The 15,280-nt window shown below is 39.0% G+C and overlaps 1 protein-coding gene across 1 annotated transcript in view; it reads right to left on the reverse strand.

Annotated features, from left to right (window-relative positions):
- The window catches only part of bcar3 (BCAR3 adaptor protein, NSP family member), a 67,433-nt gene extending 54,471 nt beyond the window's left edge, over positions 1-12,962 (reverse strand). The window contains exons 1-3 of the mRNA XM_063501148.1: positions 12,871-12,962; positions 6,315-6,453; positions 855-969 (exon numbers count right to left, since the gene is read on the reverse strand). Of these exons, the coding sequence (XP_063357218.1) occupies positions 855-969; positions 6,315-6,404 (205 nt within the window). The 5' untranslated portion in view covers positions 6,405-6,453; positions 12,871-12,962. The remainder of the gene's footprint in view (positions 1-854; positions 970-6,314; positions 6,454-12,870) is intronic.
- Between the last annotated feature and the right edge of the window lie 2,318 nt (positions 12,963-15,280).

A 15,280-nucleotide genomic window follows, 5' to 3' on the forward strand; every position in this document is an offset into this window, starting at 1 on the left:
AACCAGATGCAGAAAGTCAAATGTTTTTATACTTACTGTAACTTGAGGTCTCTTTGTTTGCGTGTTTTGTTTTTTAGACACTTCATACCAGATGGGTTTGCAAATTGCTAGGTTTACTATGAGACAGGAGGAGACTCTTTATAGTCCCTGCTTCCTCTTAACAACTTCAGAAAGTCTGGCTCCTGAAAAATGTTCAGAAGTTCAGCCAAGAAAGACACTGTGGGGTTTTTTTTTTGGTAAGTGATGCAGCGGGCGCAGTGTTTTGATCACAAAGTGACTATTTTGCCCCAAGTTTGCATCTTCTGATTATGCCTGCTGTTATGCATGTATGATAACATGTAGCAACAGCCAACAAGATCCACTACAATTATTTAGTGACTTTACTTATACAGCAGTCACCAAGACAACAGCTAGATTTCACTTTATAATGCATGGGAACCAGAGCAAACAAAGCAGTCTGTCACGAACACACTAAAAAGCACATCCATGCATGCATACATGCACACCTCCAAAAGTGATTAAACCCAGCAGGAGTGCAGGCCTCAGCACTCTTCTCCCTAGTTTCTGACAGCTTTGGTTCACATGCTCAGATTTGTGTGTGTGTGTGTGTGTGTGTGTGTGTGCGTGTGAGCGAGAGAGAGAGAGCATTATCCTGAGTAAGATAACCCCCTCCACCAGCGACCCCCAGGCACAAGCAAGTCTTTACATGACACTAATGCTTCTGTCTCTGTCTAGTCGCTGGGCACACCAGGAGTCAAATCAAACACAGATCCAGAATCAACAACTTGATGGAAAAGATCGGGTAAGATAAAAAGTGTTTAGGCATCCGGCAGCGTGTGGGAGTGCAAGAGTACCTCTCCTCCTCTCTCGCTCTTGAAGGAGGCGTAGAGAAGTAAGAAGGTGCAGGCGGTGGAGGTGATTGTGGACTCCAAGCTCCAAGAGGTCATACTCTGTGAGGTGAAGCAGATCCTGGAAAATATAAGCAAACAAAAACATGCATGTGAAATCAACCTGCTCTGGAAATAGTGTTGGATACTGGATCTTAAAAATAATTACTAAACCACTGAAATGTTTCAAACTACCACAGGCTATGAAGTTCTGTGGAGCAGTCTACAGCTTTCAGCAACTTTCTGCTCAGCGTTTCAGTTTGTTGTTGGGGCAAATTAACCCTAGCAACTGCATCCTTTAATTCAAGCTGTACAAAACAAACAAAGCTGCATTTAACCATAGTGAAGTTAAATAGTCTGCATGTTTTACTGTGAGATAATGTCTGGATCATAGATGTGAATTCATTTTTTCAAATAAAAATAACATTTTCAAAATGTACTATGTTGTCCTTGTATCGTATCAATTACATATTGGGTTCAAATGAGCTGTGTCCCAGGCTACAGTAAAACATTGACTTATGGTTTTACTGATATTTACACTTTTTAAACACAAGTTTTTCATAAACTGAGTCTAGAGGACTCATTGGACCCTCAGGACAAACTAAAATTTGACCTCAGTTTGAACAGAGTTTCATTTTCAGATAGAAGACAAACATGGCTTTTGCTGGGTTGGGCTACAACATACCTGCAGCATACCATTAACGCAAAAATATAATTCCCAGTTAATGCATCCAAACCAATCTAACAGACCTGCCGTCAATTCCGAAATGAATCTCCTACATTGTCATTTTTTTGTCAACATTGTGAAAAAGGCAACTGTGGCAGGAATGAGGCATGGCGTGACCACAATTCTGCATTCTCCAACATATTTCTTTTACGGTTGCGTTCTAACACACTTCCACGGCTGCAGTTCCCTAGCTGCCAGCCACACATACCCACAAAAACAACATGACAGGACCCTACACCACTCTTAAGCTGGCGAGGCGTGACTGTGATGCCGTGCAGGCGTGACCGCCTTCCCTGCCGCAGCACCGCTGCGGCAACAATTCTACTTGTGGTTTTACTGAGGTCATAGTGGGTGGTGCTGGGGTACTGGGCAGCAGTATTTTTACAGTCTGTAATATTTTGATCCTTTTGTCTGTTAGAGAAAAGTCAAAAAGCAAAACCATTTCTGCCACTTTTAACTAGATTTAACTATTCCAATACTTTGAGAGATTAAAGGTTCTTATTGTCATTCCAGCAAATATTTGCATGAGGTAAAATTGGATTTTGCACTCAGGTGCTTGTTAAGCCCAAAAACAAGAATAAAACACATCAAGAGCAATAAATATAAAAATACTGGCAGGCACCAGTGCTGCCCCTCAGCCTACTAATAGATGTATGTATGATATATATTTGAAGATCCTAGATGACTTCCATCTTGAGTTATCGCATTCACAAGATTTGCAGAAAGCAGTGCATAATAAAAAGGCTGAGACCACAAGTGACCTCTTATCTTCCAATGTGTCATCTCCTCCTCTCATCCTGCTGCTGTCATTACACTGTCTTAACACACACCCTGCCACACTTCCACACTCGCTGTGTTATTAACTTACATGACCTTTGAAGTAGAGACCTACCAAATCTTTGAACCATAACCCAACCTTCTATAGTACGCTTGTTACCAAACGGAAAAAAAACCCACGCAAAAAACCCCCACAACACACACAGACATGTACATGTGACACAGTGTGTCATCACACGCTGCTCTAAGCTCAGACCAAGGGCTTTTTGTTCTGATTGCTCAACAATATGACTATTCTCATGGCTCATGACAAACACTGCTCTATTTAGACTACATGAGCATGCAGTGGGCACCCATGAATGTAAACACACACAGACAAATTAAAATCACAGTGAAAGGGCGCACAAGCACACTGCAAGTAAGAAACTGCTCACCTGCATCCACAAGTAGCCAAATACATGCACACAAACCAACTCTGCCTCATCCGTGCACAAAAGTGCACACAAAGGAGGAAACTGTTTAAAAATAACCCTGAATGGGAAAAACAAAACACGCACACACGCACACACACACGCACGCACACACACACACACACACACACACACGCACGCACGCACACGCACTCACACACGCACACACACACACACACACACACACACAAAGGAAAAAAAAGAAAATTACAAGAGATGAACCTGAGTTTATCAAGGTGCGTACAACACATGTGACAGATGGTCACTGGGCTCAACATGCCTAAACAGCTCAATAATAACATGCTGGCAAGTCAAGAAAGATACTACATTTGTTCAGCTCATCACACACACACAGTTCAAGGTGTGTGCGTGTGCATGAGGGGGAGCAAGAGAGAGATAAGTCTTTCTGTCTCTCTCTCTATCTCAAAATCTCTCCCTCCCTCTCCTGTCTTTCTCATCTCCGTCTGCATGGAACAGCAAGTTGACATGTTTTCTTTTTTCTCTGTTTTCTACATCACGCAGAGCTGAACAACAATATGAACTCCCATACCAGTCCTGTGGAGAGTTGACATAGCAGTTGTGGATGTTGGTTTTGCCAGCGTAAATGTTATTTCAACAATGAAGGTGCAAGTAAATGAAAAGACAAGCAGAGACGTGGGGATGTTCCCGGACATTAAACATCTCACTGTGGCGCAGCGATCTGGAATTTTTTAAAATCCTGCATGAATCGATATTTTTGGTAATAAAATGGCCTGTTGAATTTAAATGTCAAACTCTTATTATTGTGGTTCTACATCTTATTTTAATACAATTGTCTGACTCTCCAATCACATTTGAATCACGTGGCAGAAAATTAAAAAAAAAAAAGCAGCACTTCTATCTCCAGTGGAGACACAGGTTAAATTATAAGGTGGGGCTGAGAAAGACAACAGCTATGTTCTCTAACTAAATGCTGTACGTTAACTGTTAACTGTTAACTGTAGTTTTGGGGATAATCAAGAGAAATTGTGTCTCAGCACAGAATCATCATAACCTCAAAATCTATAATACATGCATCCATTCTCTTCCTCTTATCCTTTTTCAGGGTCGCGGGGGGGCTGGAAGGGGGTTTAGGCTGAGAGGCAGGGTGCACACTGGACAGGTCACCAGTCTGTTGCAGGGCTAACACATAGAGACAGACAACCATTCACACTCACATTCACACCTATGGACAATTTAGAATGACCTATTAATCTAACCCCACTAACTGCATGTCTTTTAACTGCATGTCTTTGGACTGTGGGAGGAAGCGGAGAGAACCCAAGCAAACATCCAACATCCAGGCAGATATAAAAAAAAAACCAATTACTGCAGCAAGAAGTATTGGGTTTAATGTGTTACTATAATCACAGTACATATTTAGAAAGGATAAGAGTGTGACGGTTAAGTGCCAACAGCATCAAGTACAGAAACAACCACATTATACTGCTAACACAAAGATAGCAAAGAACCCAGAAAGACAATAAAGCTGAGTTCATGCTAATCGCAGCCCAGCAGCCAGACCCTGAACTTCAACAAAGGCATTGACATACAGCCAGACTTCCATTCTCAATTTCTACCTGTGCATGTTTCTAAAGTAGAATCACAATGGCTTTAAAGTCTATTAGGGATGTTTTCATGTTGTGTTGTCAGCTTTCTTCTTATGTAAACCCTAAAAGAAAGATCTATGTGCGTCTACATTAGCAGAGAGATTTGTGTTGGTGTGTGGAACTGTAACCCAAGCTTTATATTATTAGCTGGTAATTACATGACGATGCATTTTAGGTCAATTTACGGAGTAACGAGAAAGCAATGTAACTAGTAGTGTAACAAATTACTTTCTCTTTAAGTAACATACTGCAAGAAAAGTAAGAAGTAGCATGTAATACATTACTTTTTTGGAATAATGACTCTAACACTGGCAAAGGCTGTGTTAATGATGTTAGTTTAGGTAGTTTTGTGTTTACAAGCATGGATGGCTCAGAGGCACTGAACCTCATGTTGTTGTTCTAATATGAATAGGAAGGTTAGCAACACTGCACTGACTTCATTATGAATGGAGGATGGTCAAGAAAGAGGTAGGGGATGGTTCTTAGTTTTATCCTACCCATAACAGCAGTTACAAACATGTCAGACCTTACAGAGACTTTCCTTTACACTGGAAAAAGAAAATACACAGTGTACATCCTAAAGTATTAGCTACATGTAGATCTACACTCAGAATTTCATCTGTTTAATACTGAGAGAATATTTCACGTAACAACTTATATCTACACTCTTTTGTTTAAACATGACTAGAATAGCCTTTCTTTGCGCAAGCTTTCTTGTATTTTCTCTATTATGCCTTCACTATGCACAGATGCATTCTGGGTAAACATTAGCTAGAGGTAACGCAATAATTCATGTGTTATTGGCTCATGAATCTTGTCCCCTAGCCAAAGGCTGTGTACCATTCAGCATGAAGTTGGGTAATGGCTGAACAGCCTCCACATCGCTGTCCATTCAGGCCGGTGATGAAGTTTTATAAGGCTGCTTTAGTAGTCAGTCGTGGGAAACTGCCTTAATAACAACCACTATTTCAGTTGTTGGAATGCAAACATTGTGTGACTACTTAAAAAGGTCAGTTCATTCAAATTACAATGTATTTATCACTTACAGCTCACGGGGACAATAAAACACCTTTTATATTATTACTATCAATCATGTCACTTTCTCTAGAGAAACAAAGATGTTGTGCCCTCTGTATCGGTCTTGCTTCAGATTTTCCAACTTAATTAACTCAACATCTGGTATATGATCGTGCAAATCTCATTATCTGCTCAAACAACTGTTTTTAATTTTTTTTAAATGTCCTCTGTAGTTCAAAATGTTTATCCAAATCATCAGTGGTGTCCTTTTGTGGTTCTTCTTGTATTTCATTTGTTTGTTTGTTTGTTTGTTTTTTCACCCAACTTAGGACAAGAACGACCAAAACTAAAAATATATACGTAAAAATGATAAAAGTATTACATGTCCTTTAAGCTGGCTCATACTGGAATGGATTCACTTGTCACACATCACTTTGAAGCCGATTGTCATTTGGTTGCCTAGGTAACCGATTCGGATCTTTAATCAGCGGTATCCTGCGCTCTCATTGGTAGCAATTTCAGTCACTTTTGGCATTTTTATACCATGTCTGAATATCATAGTTAAAATGATTAACAATCAACACTAAAACACTTCTAAAGCGTTGGCAGGTTAACTACCCACAGAAAACCTTTTCTTGAGCGCTAGAAAATGGTGTTTACTTTCCAGTAAACATCATTTTCCTCAAGAGGTTTTCCTCTAAGCTTGTTGTTTTATATAATTTACAACAGCTTCACGAGTCATTTAAAAACTCGGATGCTAAAAAACATGTGGGTTGTGCTGCTGTGTGTGCACATGTACTTGTATTACCTCTACGCCATCATATTCCTGCTCCAGTGCTGTGCAGTACTGTGGCAGTCCCAGCTGACTCAACCATCGGGAAATAGACTGATGCTTCATGGTGACAGATCAACCACACAGATGCACGCAGAGTTGAGTCTTTCAGAGACTGAAACACAATTTTTTTTAAAAAAGATCGAGAGAGCGAGAGAGAGAGAGAGAGAGAGAGAGAGAGAGAGAGAGAGAGAGAGAGAGAGAGAGAGAGAGAGAGAGAGAGAGAGAGAGAGAGAGAGAGAGAGAGAGAGAGAGAGAATATGTGTTTAATGAGCAGTTAAACATATAATACAATTAAGTTGCAAATTTTAACACTACAAGTTGCCTATTTCAGTGTCAGATTTGGAGCTGTATGCAGTTTCTCACACATACACTAAGATTAATCAGTGTTTCTCTGCTTAGTGACCTTGTATAACTAATGGCTCTGGAATTTGCCAGTTAATTATGAGCTGGACTGAATGGTGCAAAAGATTCGCAAACTATGATAAATATTTCCCAAACTAATTTCTGTGTGTGCCTGGATGATATCCGTCTGTATCTGTATGATATTAAACTGACAACTTTTCTTCAGTCTTACTCTTTATCAGTCTAATGAGCTGTTAGCAGTATCACTACAGGACACCCCAGAGTGATGATGTCTCAATCTTAACTGATACTGATAATGCAAATCAAACTGTCTGTGCCTGTGCTGCCAGGGCCAAGATACACCCTGAAATCATTTTAAAAAATGAACATGATACTGGGGAATAACGCTGATATAACGCCCTTACCAGTTACCACCACACATCATTTTATCTAGAAGCCCAAGCCAACATTCATACATGAGTACAAGTTAAACATATAGTCAAACATAATAAAATGCATTCAGAAAGTATTCGCTTCCCTTGAATTTCATATTTTCTTATTTTGGAGCCTTTCTGGTAACCTGTGTTCAGAATCACTCAATTCAGAATAACTCAAGAGCTCAATAGGAAACATTTGACTGATGAACAGTGAGTAATCGCTCTCTTTGCTGCACATCATTACGCTTTTTCTTTTTGAAAGCTAGTATCATTGTGTATCATCTGTGTGATCAAATTATTTATATATTGTGTCATGTAGGTGGCAGAGTACATATGGGGTGGTATTGTGTTTCATGCATGTGTGTTTCATATAAAGACAGAACATCTAACAGCTTGTCAAGCAACGATGGAGTGACTGAGCACGTTCAGCGACCCCCACCCACCCCAACCAATCACATTAAGTGAAGTTATGAGGATTTACGTTTTATCAGTGACGTCCCCAAAGGTTGTCAGAACCTACCAACATCAACCAATGCTGGGATCCATCATCCATATTAATCTAACCTGTGTGTGCCATTATATAGATTAGAGAATAAGAGTCAGTCAGGGACTTCATTCAGTGTCTAACACCATTTCCATTTCAGCCCAATAGAGGTCATTTGAGAGAGTAATCTCTGTATATTACTTACCAGCATATATACAGTACGTACTCTACACAGTGTATATTATAGGCATCAGAAAAAATATTCACTCCTCCTTAATCTGGATACTGAAGGAAGTTAACTACTGAAGGAATAGAAAAAAATAAATACAACATTTAACACTCAGAGACATTTGCCTCACCTTCATTCAGCTATCTGGAGACAGGAGGGTTGCATTTCTAATCTGCTGACAACCAGTAATTAACTGTAAGTAACAATGTCAGGAATATTTATATTTATTTGAATGTGACTTATCTGTTTGACTTAAGTTTGACTTATCTGACTGTTTTGTTTCGCTTAATGCGCCTTATGGTCCCAAAAAATACGGTAATAAACCCCAAAAACAACTGATTGTACGTTTAAGGCTTTATATCACTGATGAGGACAAGACTGATTTTGGATACGTCAGCAAACGTTAACACTGAGTGTATTTTTTCATTTGTGCAAACATCATATATATAAAAAAGTGCTGTAAATAAAACTAGCCAATACTTATTTGATCTGGATATAAAATGCTCTATATGGCCATTAACTTACAGTGAAAGCATTTCTGTGCAAGCTCACCTATTCTCTCTCTCTGTGAGAGTGCACATACATACACAAATGCACAGTCATTCACTTTACTCTCCAATTTCATTATGGTATTATACTGCTGCTGCAAACACACACTAATATAACTAATCTCCGTACATTATTTGTGAGTTGATCCATCAAGCTGTATTGTTTTCCTAAACATTACTCCAAGTCAATTTTATGAGTACAACTGTGGCACACAATGCAACAAGACACTAATGATGATTAAAGTCAGTAAAGGACTTGTATCACAAAGTAGCCCTATAGCATCTACAGACACAGCAAACAAATTATCTAAATGGCAGAGCTTCAGCTTGATACCCCATTTACTGAACATTAAAATCATCTTTGTGACAGCTGGTAGAGGAACAAACAAAATATGAGACACGGGAAAAAGGTAGACAATTATTATTCTAATGAAAGCCACTAATATTGGCCACAGTGCTGTTGTTTTGGTCGTCCTTTACACAGATGTGTAGTTAATGTAATGTTTTTGTAAGGTTTTATGGTGAAACTGACATTTTCTAAGGTTTAACAAAAATGAGTAATGAGTACTGGGACGCCACGTTTTAAACACTAAATACATAAATACACACATATTCTGACTCACACACCTTATTACACTTTGGTCACAGGTAACTGGCCCAGTCATCCAGTTTATGATACATTAACAGACAATCCAGAGGCTTAAAACTCGTTGACAGTTTTTTTTTCTAAAACTGCATTATGTGATCACTAGCATAAGCTTTTTGGACTTGTTCTCAATTTTAATCTACTTTTCTAGCATGCCTTATGTGAAGCAACTCGCAAGAACAAACAGAAATTGATCTAAGTGAGGTTCACAAACTGTCCATTTCACTTTCACTTGTTAACAGATCGAGAAAGGTCGACGTAACGTGGTTACTATAAAAATGTGCCATCCAGTCTTGGAAATGTAATGACTGGGTTAACTGAGCTTGTGCAGTACAAGGATGCTAGTGAACCAGTGTTGGCCACACCCTGTCTGTCTTCAACTACTGATATCAAGACCTTTTCACTGCATCTTTCAGCCAGATGCTTCGTGTAACAACTGAGTGGCGTAGACTATTGAACAGCTGTATATCATTTTAAAGTGTTGAGGCTTCTCCCAGATATTGCGAGTGGTTTATCTCATAAAGATTTTATAAGGCTCCACATGGCTGCTGGAAGATAACAGAGTCTTTCCAGATGATCCCAAAATCTAGGAACAAATCTGAAAACTGTGGTGGAGGTTTAAGGGAGTTGGATAAGACTTGCTTGGGGAAAAAATTCATATATTGCATGCCCTTCTTGCCTTCATAAGACAGTTCGATGGAGATGACAACAACTGGGCAAAGAGAAAGGTCTCATCATCAGAAATTTCTGGGATGTCTTTTCTACATTTGTTTTTAATATACAAAGGATGGATCTGCTAGCATATCCCCAATAGAGCTGCCAGAACATAAAAGCTCAGAAGAAACCAGCACATGAGTACAAATAAAGTGAGCAGTAAAGAATCATACTGGAATTTCCAGTAGAACCAGTCAACAAGTTCACCATCAAGAAAACTACACTCTGTCCCTTGAGAGTTCTTCTTCCTCTCCTCTCCTCTTCCTGTTGGTTTGACCTCAGCTGTTTCCCATGACCACATTTCTCTGGGGCGCCGTCACAGCATGCATTTTTATTATAGCATATAAATAGACTCACTTGCTTTATGATCTAAAGAGGCCAGGCTATTTGATAGATACTTACCGAATACTAAAGCAGCTATGGCAAACAACAAATTCAAAGGCCAGAGAAGCCAAGACAGCATTAGAGGACAATTTCCCTTTCCCCCCAGCCACTGTCTAAAGCCTGTATTGGCTGCCTTTTATAGTCCAAGGGCATCCATTTTGCCAATCACATTAGACTGACACAATCCAACCAATTGAATTAAGCTGCAAAAATAACATCAGCATCACCACCAAGGCAATTCCAGCTCCTGTTACTCAGCATCGCAGCAAAGTGTTTGATTATTTTAAATGAAGGGCACTGTGCAGAGAGAAGACGCTTTCCCCTCACATAGAACAAAAGGCCAACATTCCAGGTGGCAGGTAAGGTTTCTTCACGTTTGTCTGCTGAAATGCATCCACCAATTTCAGCTCACTTTGCACATTTTTCAAATGTCACACACTTTATGCTACTGTGCTATTAGCTGGAAAAATGCAAAAACAATTGGGGGAATTTTTGTTTTTTTAAAACGGTGGGGCCACTTCTAGAAGCAATATATAGCAAGAGGCATAATCATAATAATGAGGTATTAAAACAAACTTTTACTATTATAAAAAGGAAAAGAAAACCATATTTTTTCTATTGTTTCTATATGGTGTGCTATTTGTAAAACACCTACCCTTAGTTATGGTAATGTGTTACTGGAAGACAAACAGTTGGACCCAGGCAGCTCCCATCTTTCAGTATTTATTGTAAACTCAAACATGCAGTCATTTGCAACTGGAAATTATCACGGTTGGCAGATCCAACCATCTAACAGAACTGATTCCCCCATTTCAAATTACACACCACGCATGCATCTTTTCATTACTGATCTCAGCTGCTTGCCAGCATTGCTTTGCATCACTGCAGCTCAATGCAGGGTACATTTGCAATACTTGGGCTTTGCAGGGCTTACCTGGCATAAATGTCTGCAGCACATCAAAAACCAAGTAGAAAAACCATACATCTATAATGTGAGCACCATAAACACCAATTTACTCACTTTGAATGTGTTCACTGAAACTTGAACTGTGCACTGAAATGCAGGCAACATTATAGTTAGTCAAAAAACTCCCTGACCTCTTCTGAGGTGTGAAAATAAATATGTGAGTGATGTGGAATATCATTTTCTCCCTGTGGTCGGGTGCTCGCCTTAAGAACAAGTCTGAAGCCGCCTTCAGAACATGTTTATCTGTAGGTTACAGTAACTATAGAAGCAGAAGAAATATAACAGATGAGGAGAAGTCAATGAGGAGCAGATTAAACTTACTAAAGAAGTTACAATAGTAGGACGAAATCAAAAAACCTTTCTTGTTGCTTGTTCTCCTCTTAGTCTGCAAAAATACTTTTGAGTCTCTCCCCTTTCACTTTATTTTCTTTTTGAAAAACCTCTTGTTTTTCCAACGACTTCCCCTCTCTTCATTTTCTTTCATCATCTGTGTTTTCCTCATCCTCCTCACTTCATGTTTGTGCATCCTTTTCATTTCCAGCTGTCCTCCCTACCATCATCTAAGCATTTCTATCCATTTGCTCTACAGTTCCGTCTCAAAGAAACGGAGTTAAATCTGCTTGGCAGCTGCCAGGATTTTGTGAACGTGTATATGTGTGCCGACGCTAAACCACTGCCTAAGGGGGTATGTGAATTTGACAACGTCATCAAGTTATCACACACACCTGCATATCGAGCAAGGCCAGGCTTGCAGCTAAGTAGCCACACAACAGCAAACATCTTATTTGTACGAAATGCTGGAAGACTTTCACCGTCCTCCTGGTCCAAAGAGAGAAGTTACTATCACACTGCACCACAATAACAGCAACTTTCATTTGGTTTGGATTTCTGCCTCCAAAAGTTACATTTCATTCAAAGTTTTCCATTCTCTTCTCCCAAGTTGATTTCAGTGTTTTATGGGATGCAAATTTACCCTGATTTATTAGAGTATTTAAATACAAGCATCTTTGTTTTTCCTTTTACAACCCCCAAGGGAAAGAGGAAAATACTTTGGCAGTGTAATTTAAGCCCATAAAAGTACACAATTTCCAGTCAAGGTTCACCTACACTGCACTCTTTCCCTCAAAGACAATACTTATAACAGCTTGACTGACAACAATTGATATGCCAGTGACTTAAATTAATATCATAAAGAGTTGTTTCACGCTTAAAGGTGTGTGTCTTGGGTTTAATTTTACACCCCTGGTTGAATCTCTGAAATGCTTTCATGAGCTCTGAGCCAACATATTTCTGCTTTACAAATTTCTAGTCTATAAAACATGACTGCAGATATGTACCCAGGATAATTTACAGCTAGTTATTACTTGTGTGGAATTTAGCAGTTCTGCAGTTTCATCTTTCTTGCTAAATGCAGCAAAATGTCCTCAGCATGTTATTAAAAAAACAAAAACATCCAGTGTTTGAGGGATATTTGTGAGGAAGTTTTTCTGTCATGTAACTTGAATGTGTCCTGCAATAATTGTGACTTAATAGTTACATTAAAAAGCCAATTTAGAAAAACAGTAAAAGAAGTTAAAGGAGTGCAAAACAGTTCTGCTTCACTTTCACCTCCAAGCACACAAACTCTTAACTCCTAGCAGTTCAAACATGCACACTAGTTCAGTGCAGCGATTAGAAGGGATTTAAATGGTTAAGCTGCTCCGGAGCTTTACTGTATTTCTCTCTCTTTTTTTGCACAAATAATCCTAAAGGTAAAAGTGCCCATACACCAGTCTTACCTTGAGAGAGTTGCAGAGCGACACAGACGGGCTGCTGCCTGCAGCCTGCACATCTGCTGGGGATGTAATGCAAAGCTGATAGGAGACCCCCACTGCCAGAGTACTGATTACAGCACCCTGGTTTTGGGACTGTGTAGTCTTAGCGGGCAGATGGTATCATATCATCCATTTCAGTTACTACTCGCCCCTCAGCTACAGTCAGAGAAAAGCCCCGACCCCGGAGTACCTGTCAGGACCGCAGGAGACAACGAAAAATTAAACTACAGTACGCGTCTTCGTTTTATTTCTCTAGTGCCAATTAAAAAGCATGTAAAAGTGCCGCTTCGTTGGCTACCTTAAAGTTACCTTCTGATGCTGTGGCAGGACCAGGCGGGGCAAATGCAAATCAAGGTGGTGCTAATTGGCTGGAAAAGCCCCACGGCAGCACTGTCTTTGGAGGGTGGAGGAACAGGACTTAAAGGGTGTCCTGCTCTGTCAGAAATTAAAGGAACCCGTGTGCTGAGTTTGCGTGTTATCCGCTATGAAGGCTAGAGGCGTCCCTGTTTCTCTGCACCGTCATTTCTTTTAAATTATGATCTAAATAAAACCCCGATTAAAATATCATTAAACGTTTAGGTTACACAAGGCTTTTCGGGTTTTTGAGTGTAAGTTAAATTTAATTATGGCCATTGGGTTGCAGACCTGATTATTGAGTCACTTGCAGGTGGTACAGTTAGCACCATTTGCGATGTATTTATTTTCAAGAGCAAAGGTAATTAAAATTAAAATATTTAAACGGCTACAAAACTTCCGAACGCAGTAGCTAGTTAGCATTCCGGCTTAGACATCCTGATAATTTACATAACCTGGCGCCTTTTCAAATTAAGTTTAAACCTGGACAAAAAAGGTGAAAAAAAATCAACCCACAAATCGTCATTAGCCTACTCTAACGTTGTATATACCTTGTTCACATTGTAGACTTTATTTTTTAGAAAAATAGAATTAATAACTTAATTAAATGTAGGTTTCCACCTAGGTTTCTCCCTAACTTTTATGTTTGTCTGCTACTTTCAGGCGAAATCGTCTTCCTTTCAAAATAAAAGACTTCCGTCTTCAAAATAAAGACTGAACTAAAACCTAAAACCACTTAACGTTATACGTGAGTTTTTGTTCTGCTTTGTTGTTTGTTTGTTGTATTTGTCACCTCACTTTACACTTTTTGATTGAAACTAAATTTGACGGTTTTTAAGTTACAAAATATAGCAAATCAATTCATCAAGAAATCAACCAACGTAGGCGAATCAGCAACAATCCCTCAAGAAGGGCTGATCCCAAAACGCATACGGCTCTTTGCATTCTCCCTATGACAATATCTAAGTACTGGTATTACTGGGCAACAACTGGGAATAATCATGTCGTATTTAAGAAGGGACGATGCCATCTTGTGGAGGAAAATGGAAAGCCACAAACTGAAATGGTTCCTTCCAAAGTAGCACTACCTTTACTCCACTAACGTTACGCTTTGAAAGTCATATATTTAAATGGCTATAGAAACATTATTGGCATACAGTACTAATCTGCACTGTATCTTATGTATTTCATCTGGGAAACTGCTTTTCCAAATATGTGGAAATTATTTTGTTCTGAGTCTTTTAAACTGATGAAATTTGAATAAATAGTTAATAGTGTGCCACGAGTAGTTCTCAAGAGTAGGCAAAGAGGAAATAGAAAGAAAAATGTATGTATTACCAGGCAAAATGGTGCCAAAAGACTTCTGAAATATTTTCAGCTGTCCCTTTAGAGATACAGTCACTATTTCACAGAGGTAATCAATCACTGATTCACTATATCTGTTGCCCCTTTGTAGGTTATCTACAGATACAGAGGGTAGAGGGCAGATATGATGGTAGCCCCCCTTTGGATATCTGCTGTCATGTTCAAATCTGTTAAATGTTTTCTTTTATTCAATTTTCATCTGTTTTCTTTCCATTCACCTTAAACTGCAACATAAAACTGATCTGATGTGCCTAGTTACAAAATAAATACATAATAAAATAATTCTGTCACCAATGTAAAAATAAATCCTTGATAATTACAAAGTGTGTCATTTGTAATGTTCTTTCAACCAGTGGTCTGAATTACAACTTCACATAAATCAGCATCAGTGTTGCTTCACATTTCACTGATGGGTGAATTGGTGCTGATGTGACATTCACAGTACAATTAGACTCACTTTAGCCAGCGACATTCCAGCTTTGGTGAAGGTGCTGTATTTGATACATTAAAATAGTAAGGATCACTTGTGAAGACTAATCTGCAGTGTTGAATTTTAATTTAAATTTTTAATTTGTTATTTTACTTTAATAGTTTAGTTATTACTTTTATTGAAGTAAGAGGTCTCTCTCAGCAGGGGAGCCTCCAGATTTTTTTT

The sequence above is a fragment of the Pelmatolapia mariae genome, linkage group LG17 (assembly GCF_036321145.2).
Source record: "Pelmatolapia mariae isolate MD_Pm_ZW linkage group LG17, Pm_UMD_F_2, whole genome shotgun sequence".
Classification (NCBI taxonomy): Eukaryota; Metazoa; Chordata; class Actinopteri; order Cichliformes; family Cichlidae; genus Pelmatolapia; species Pelmatolapia mariae.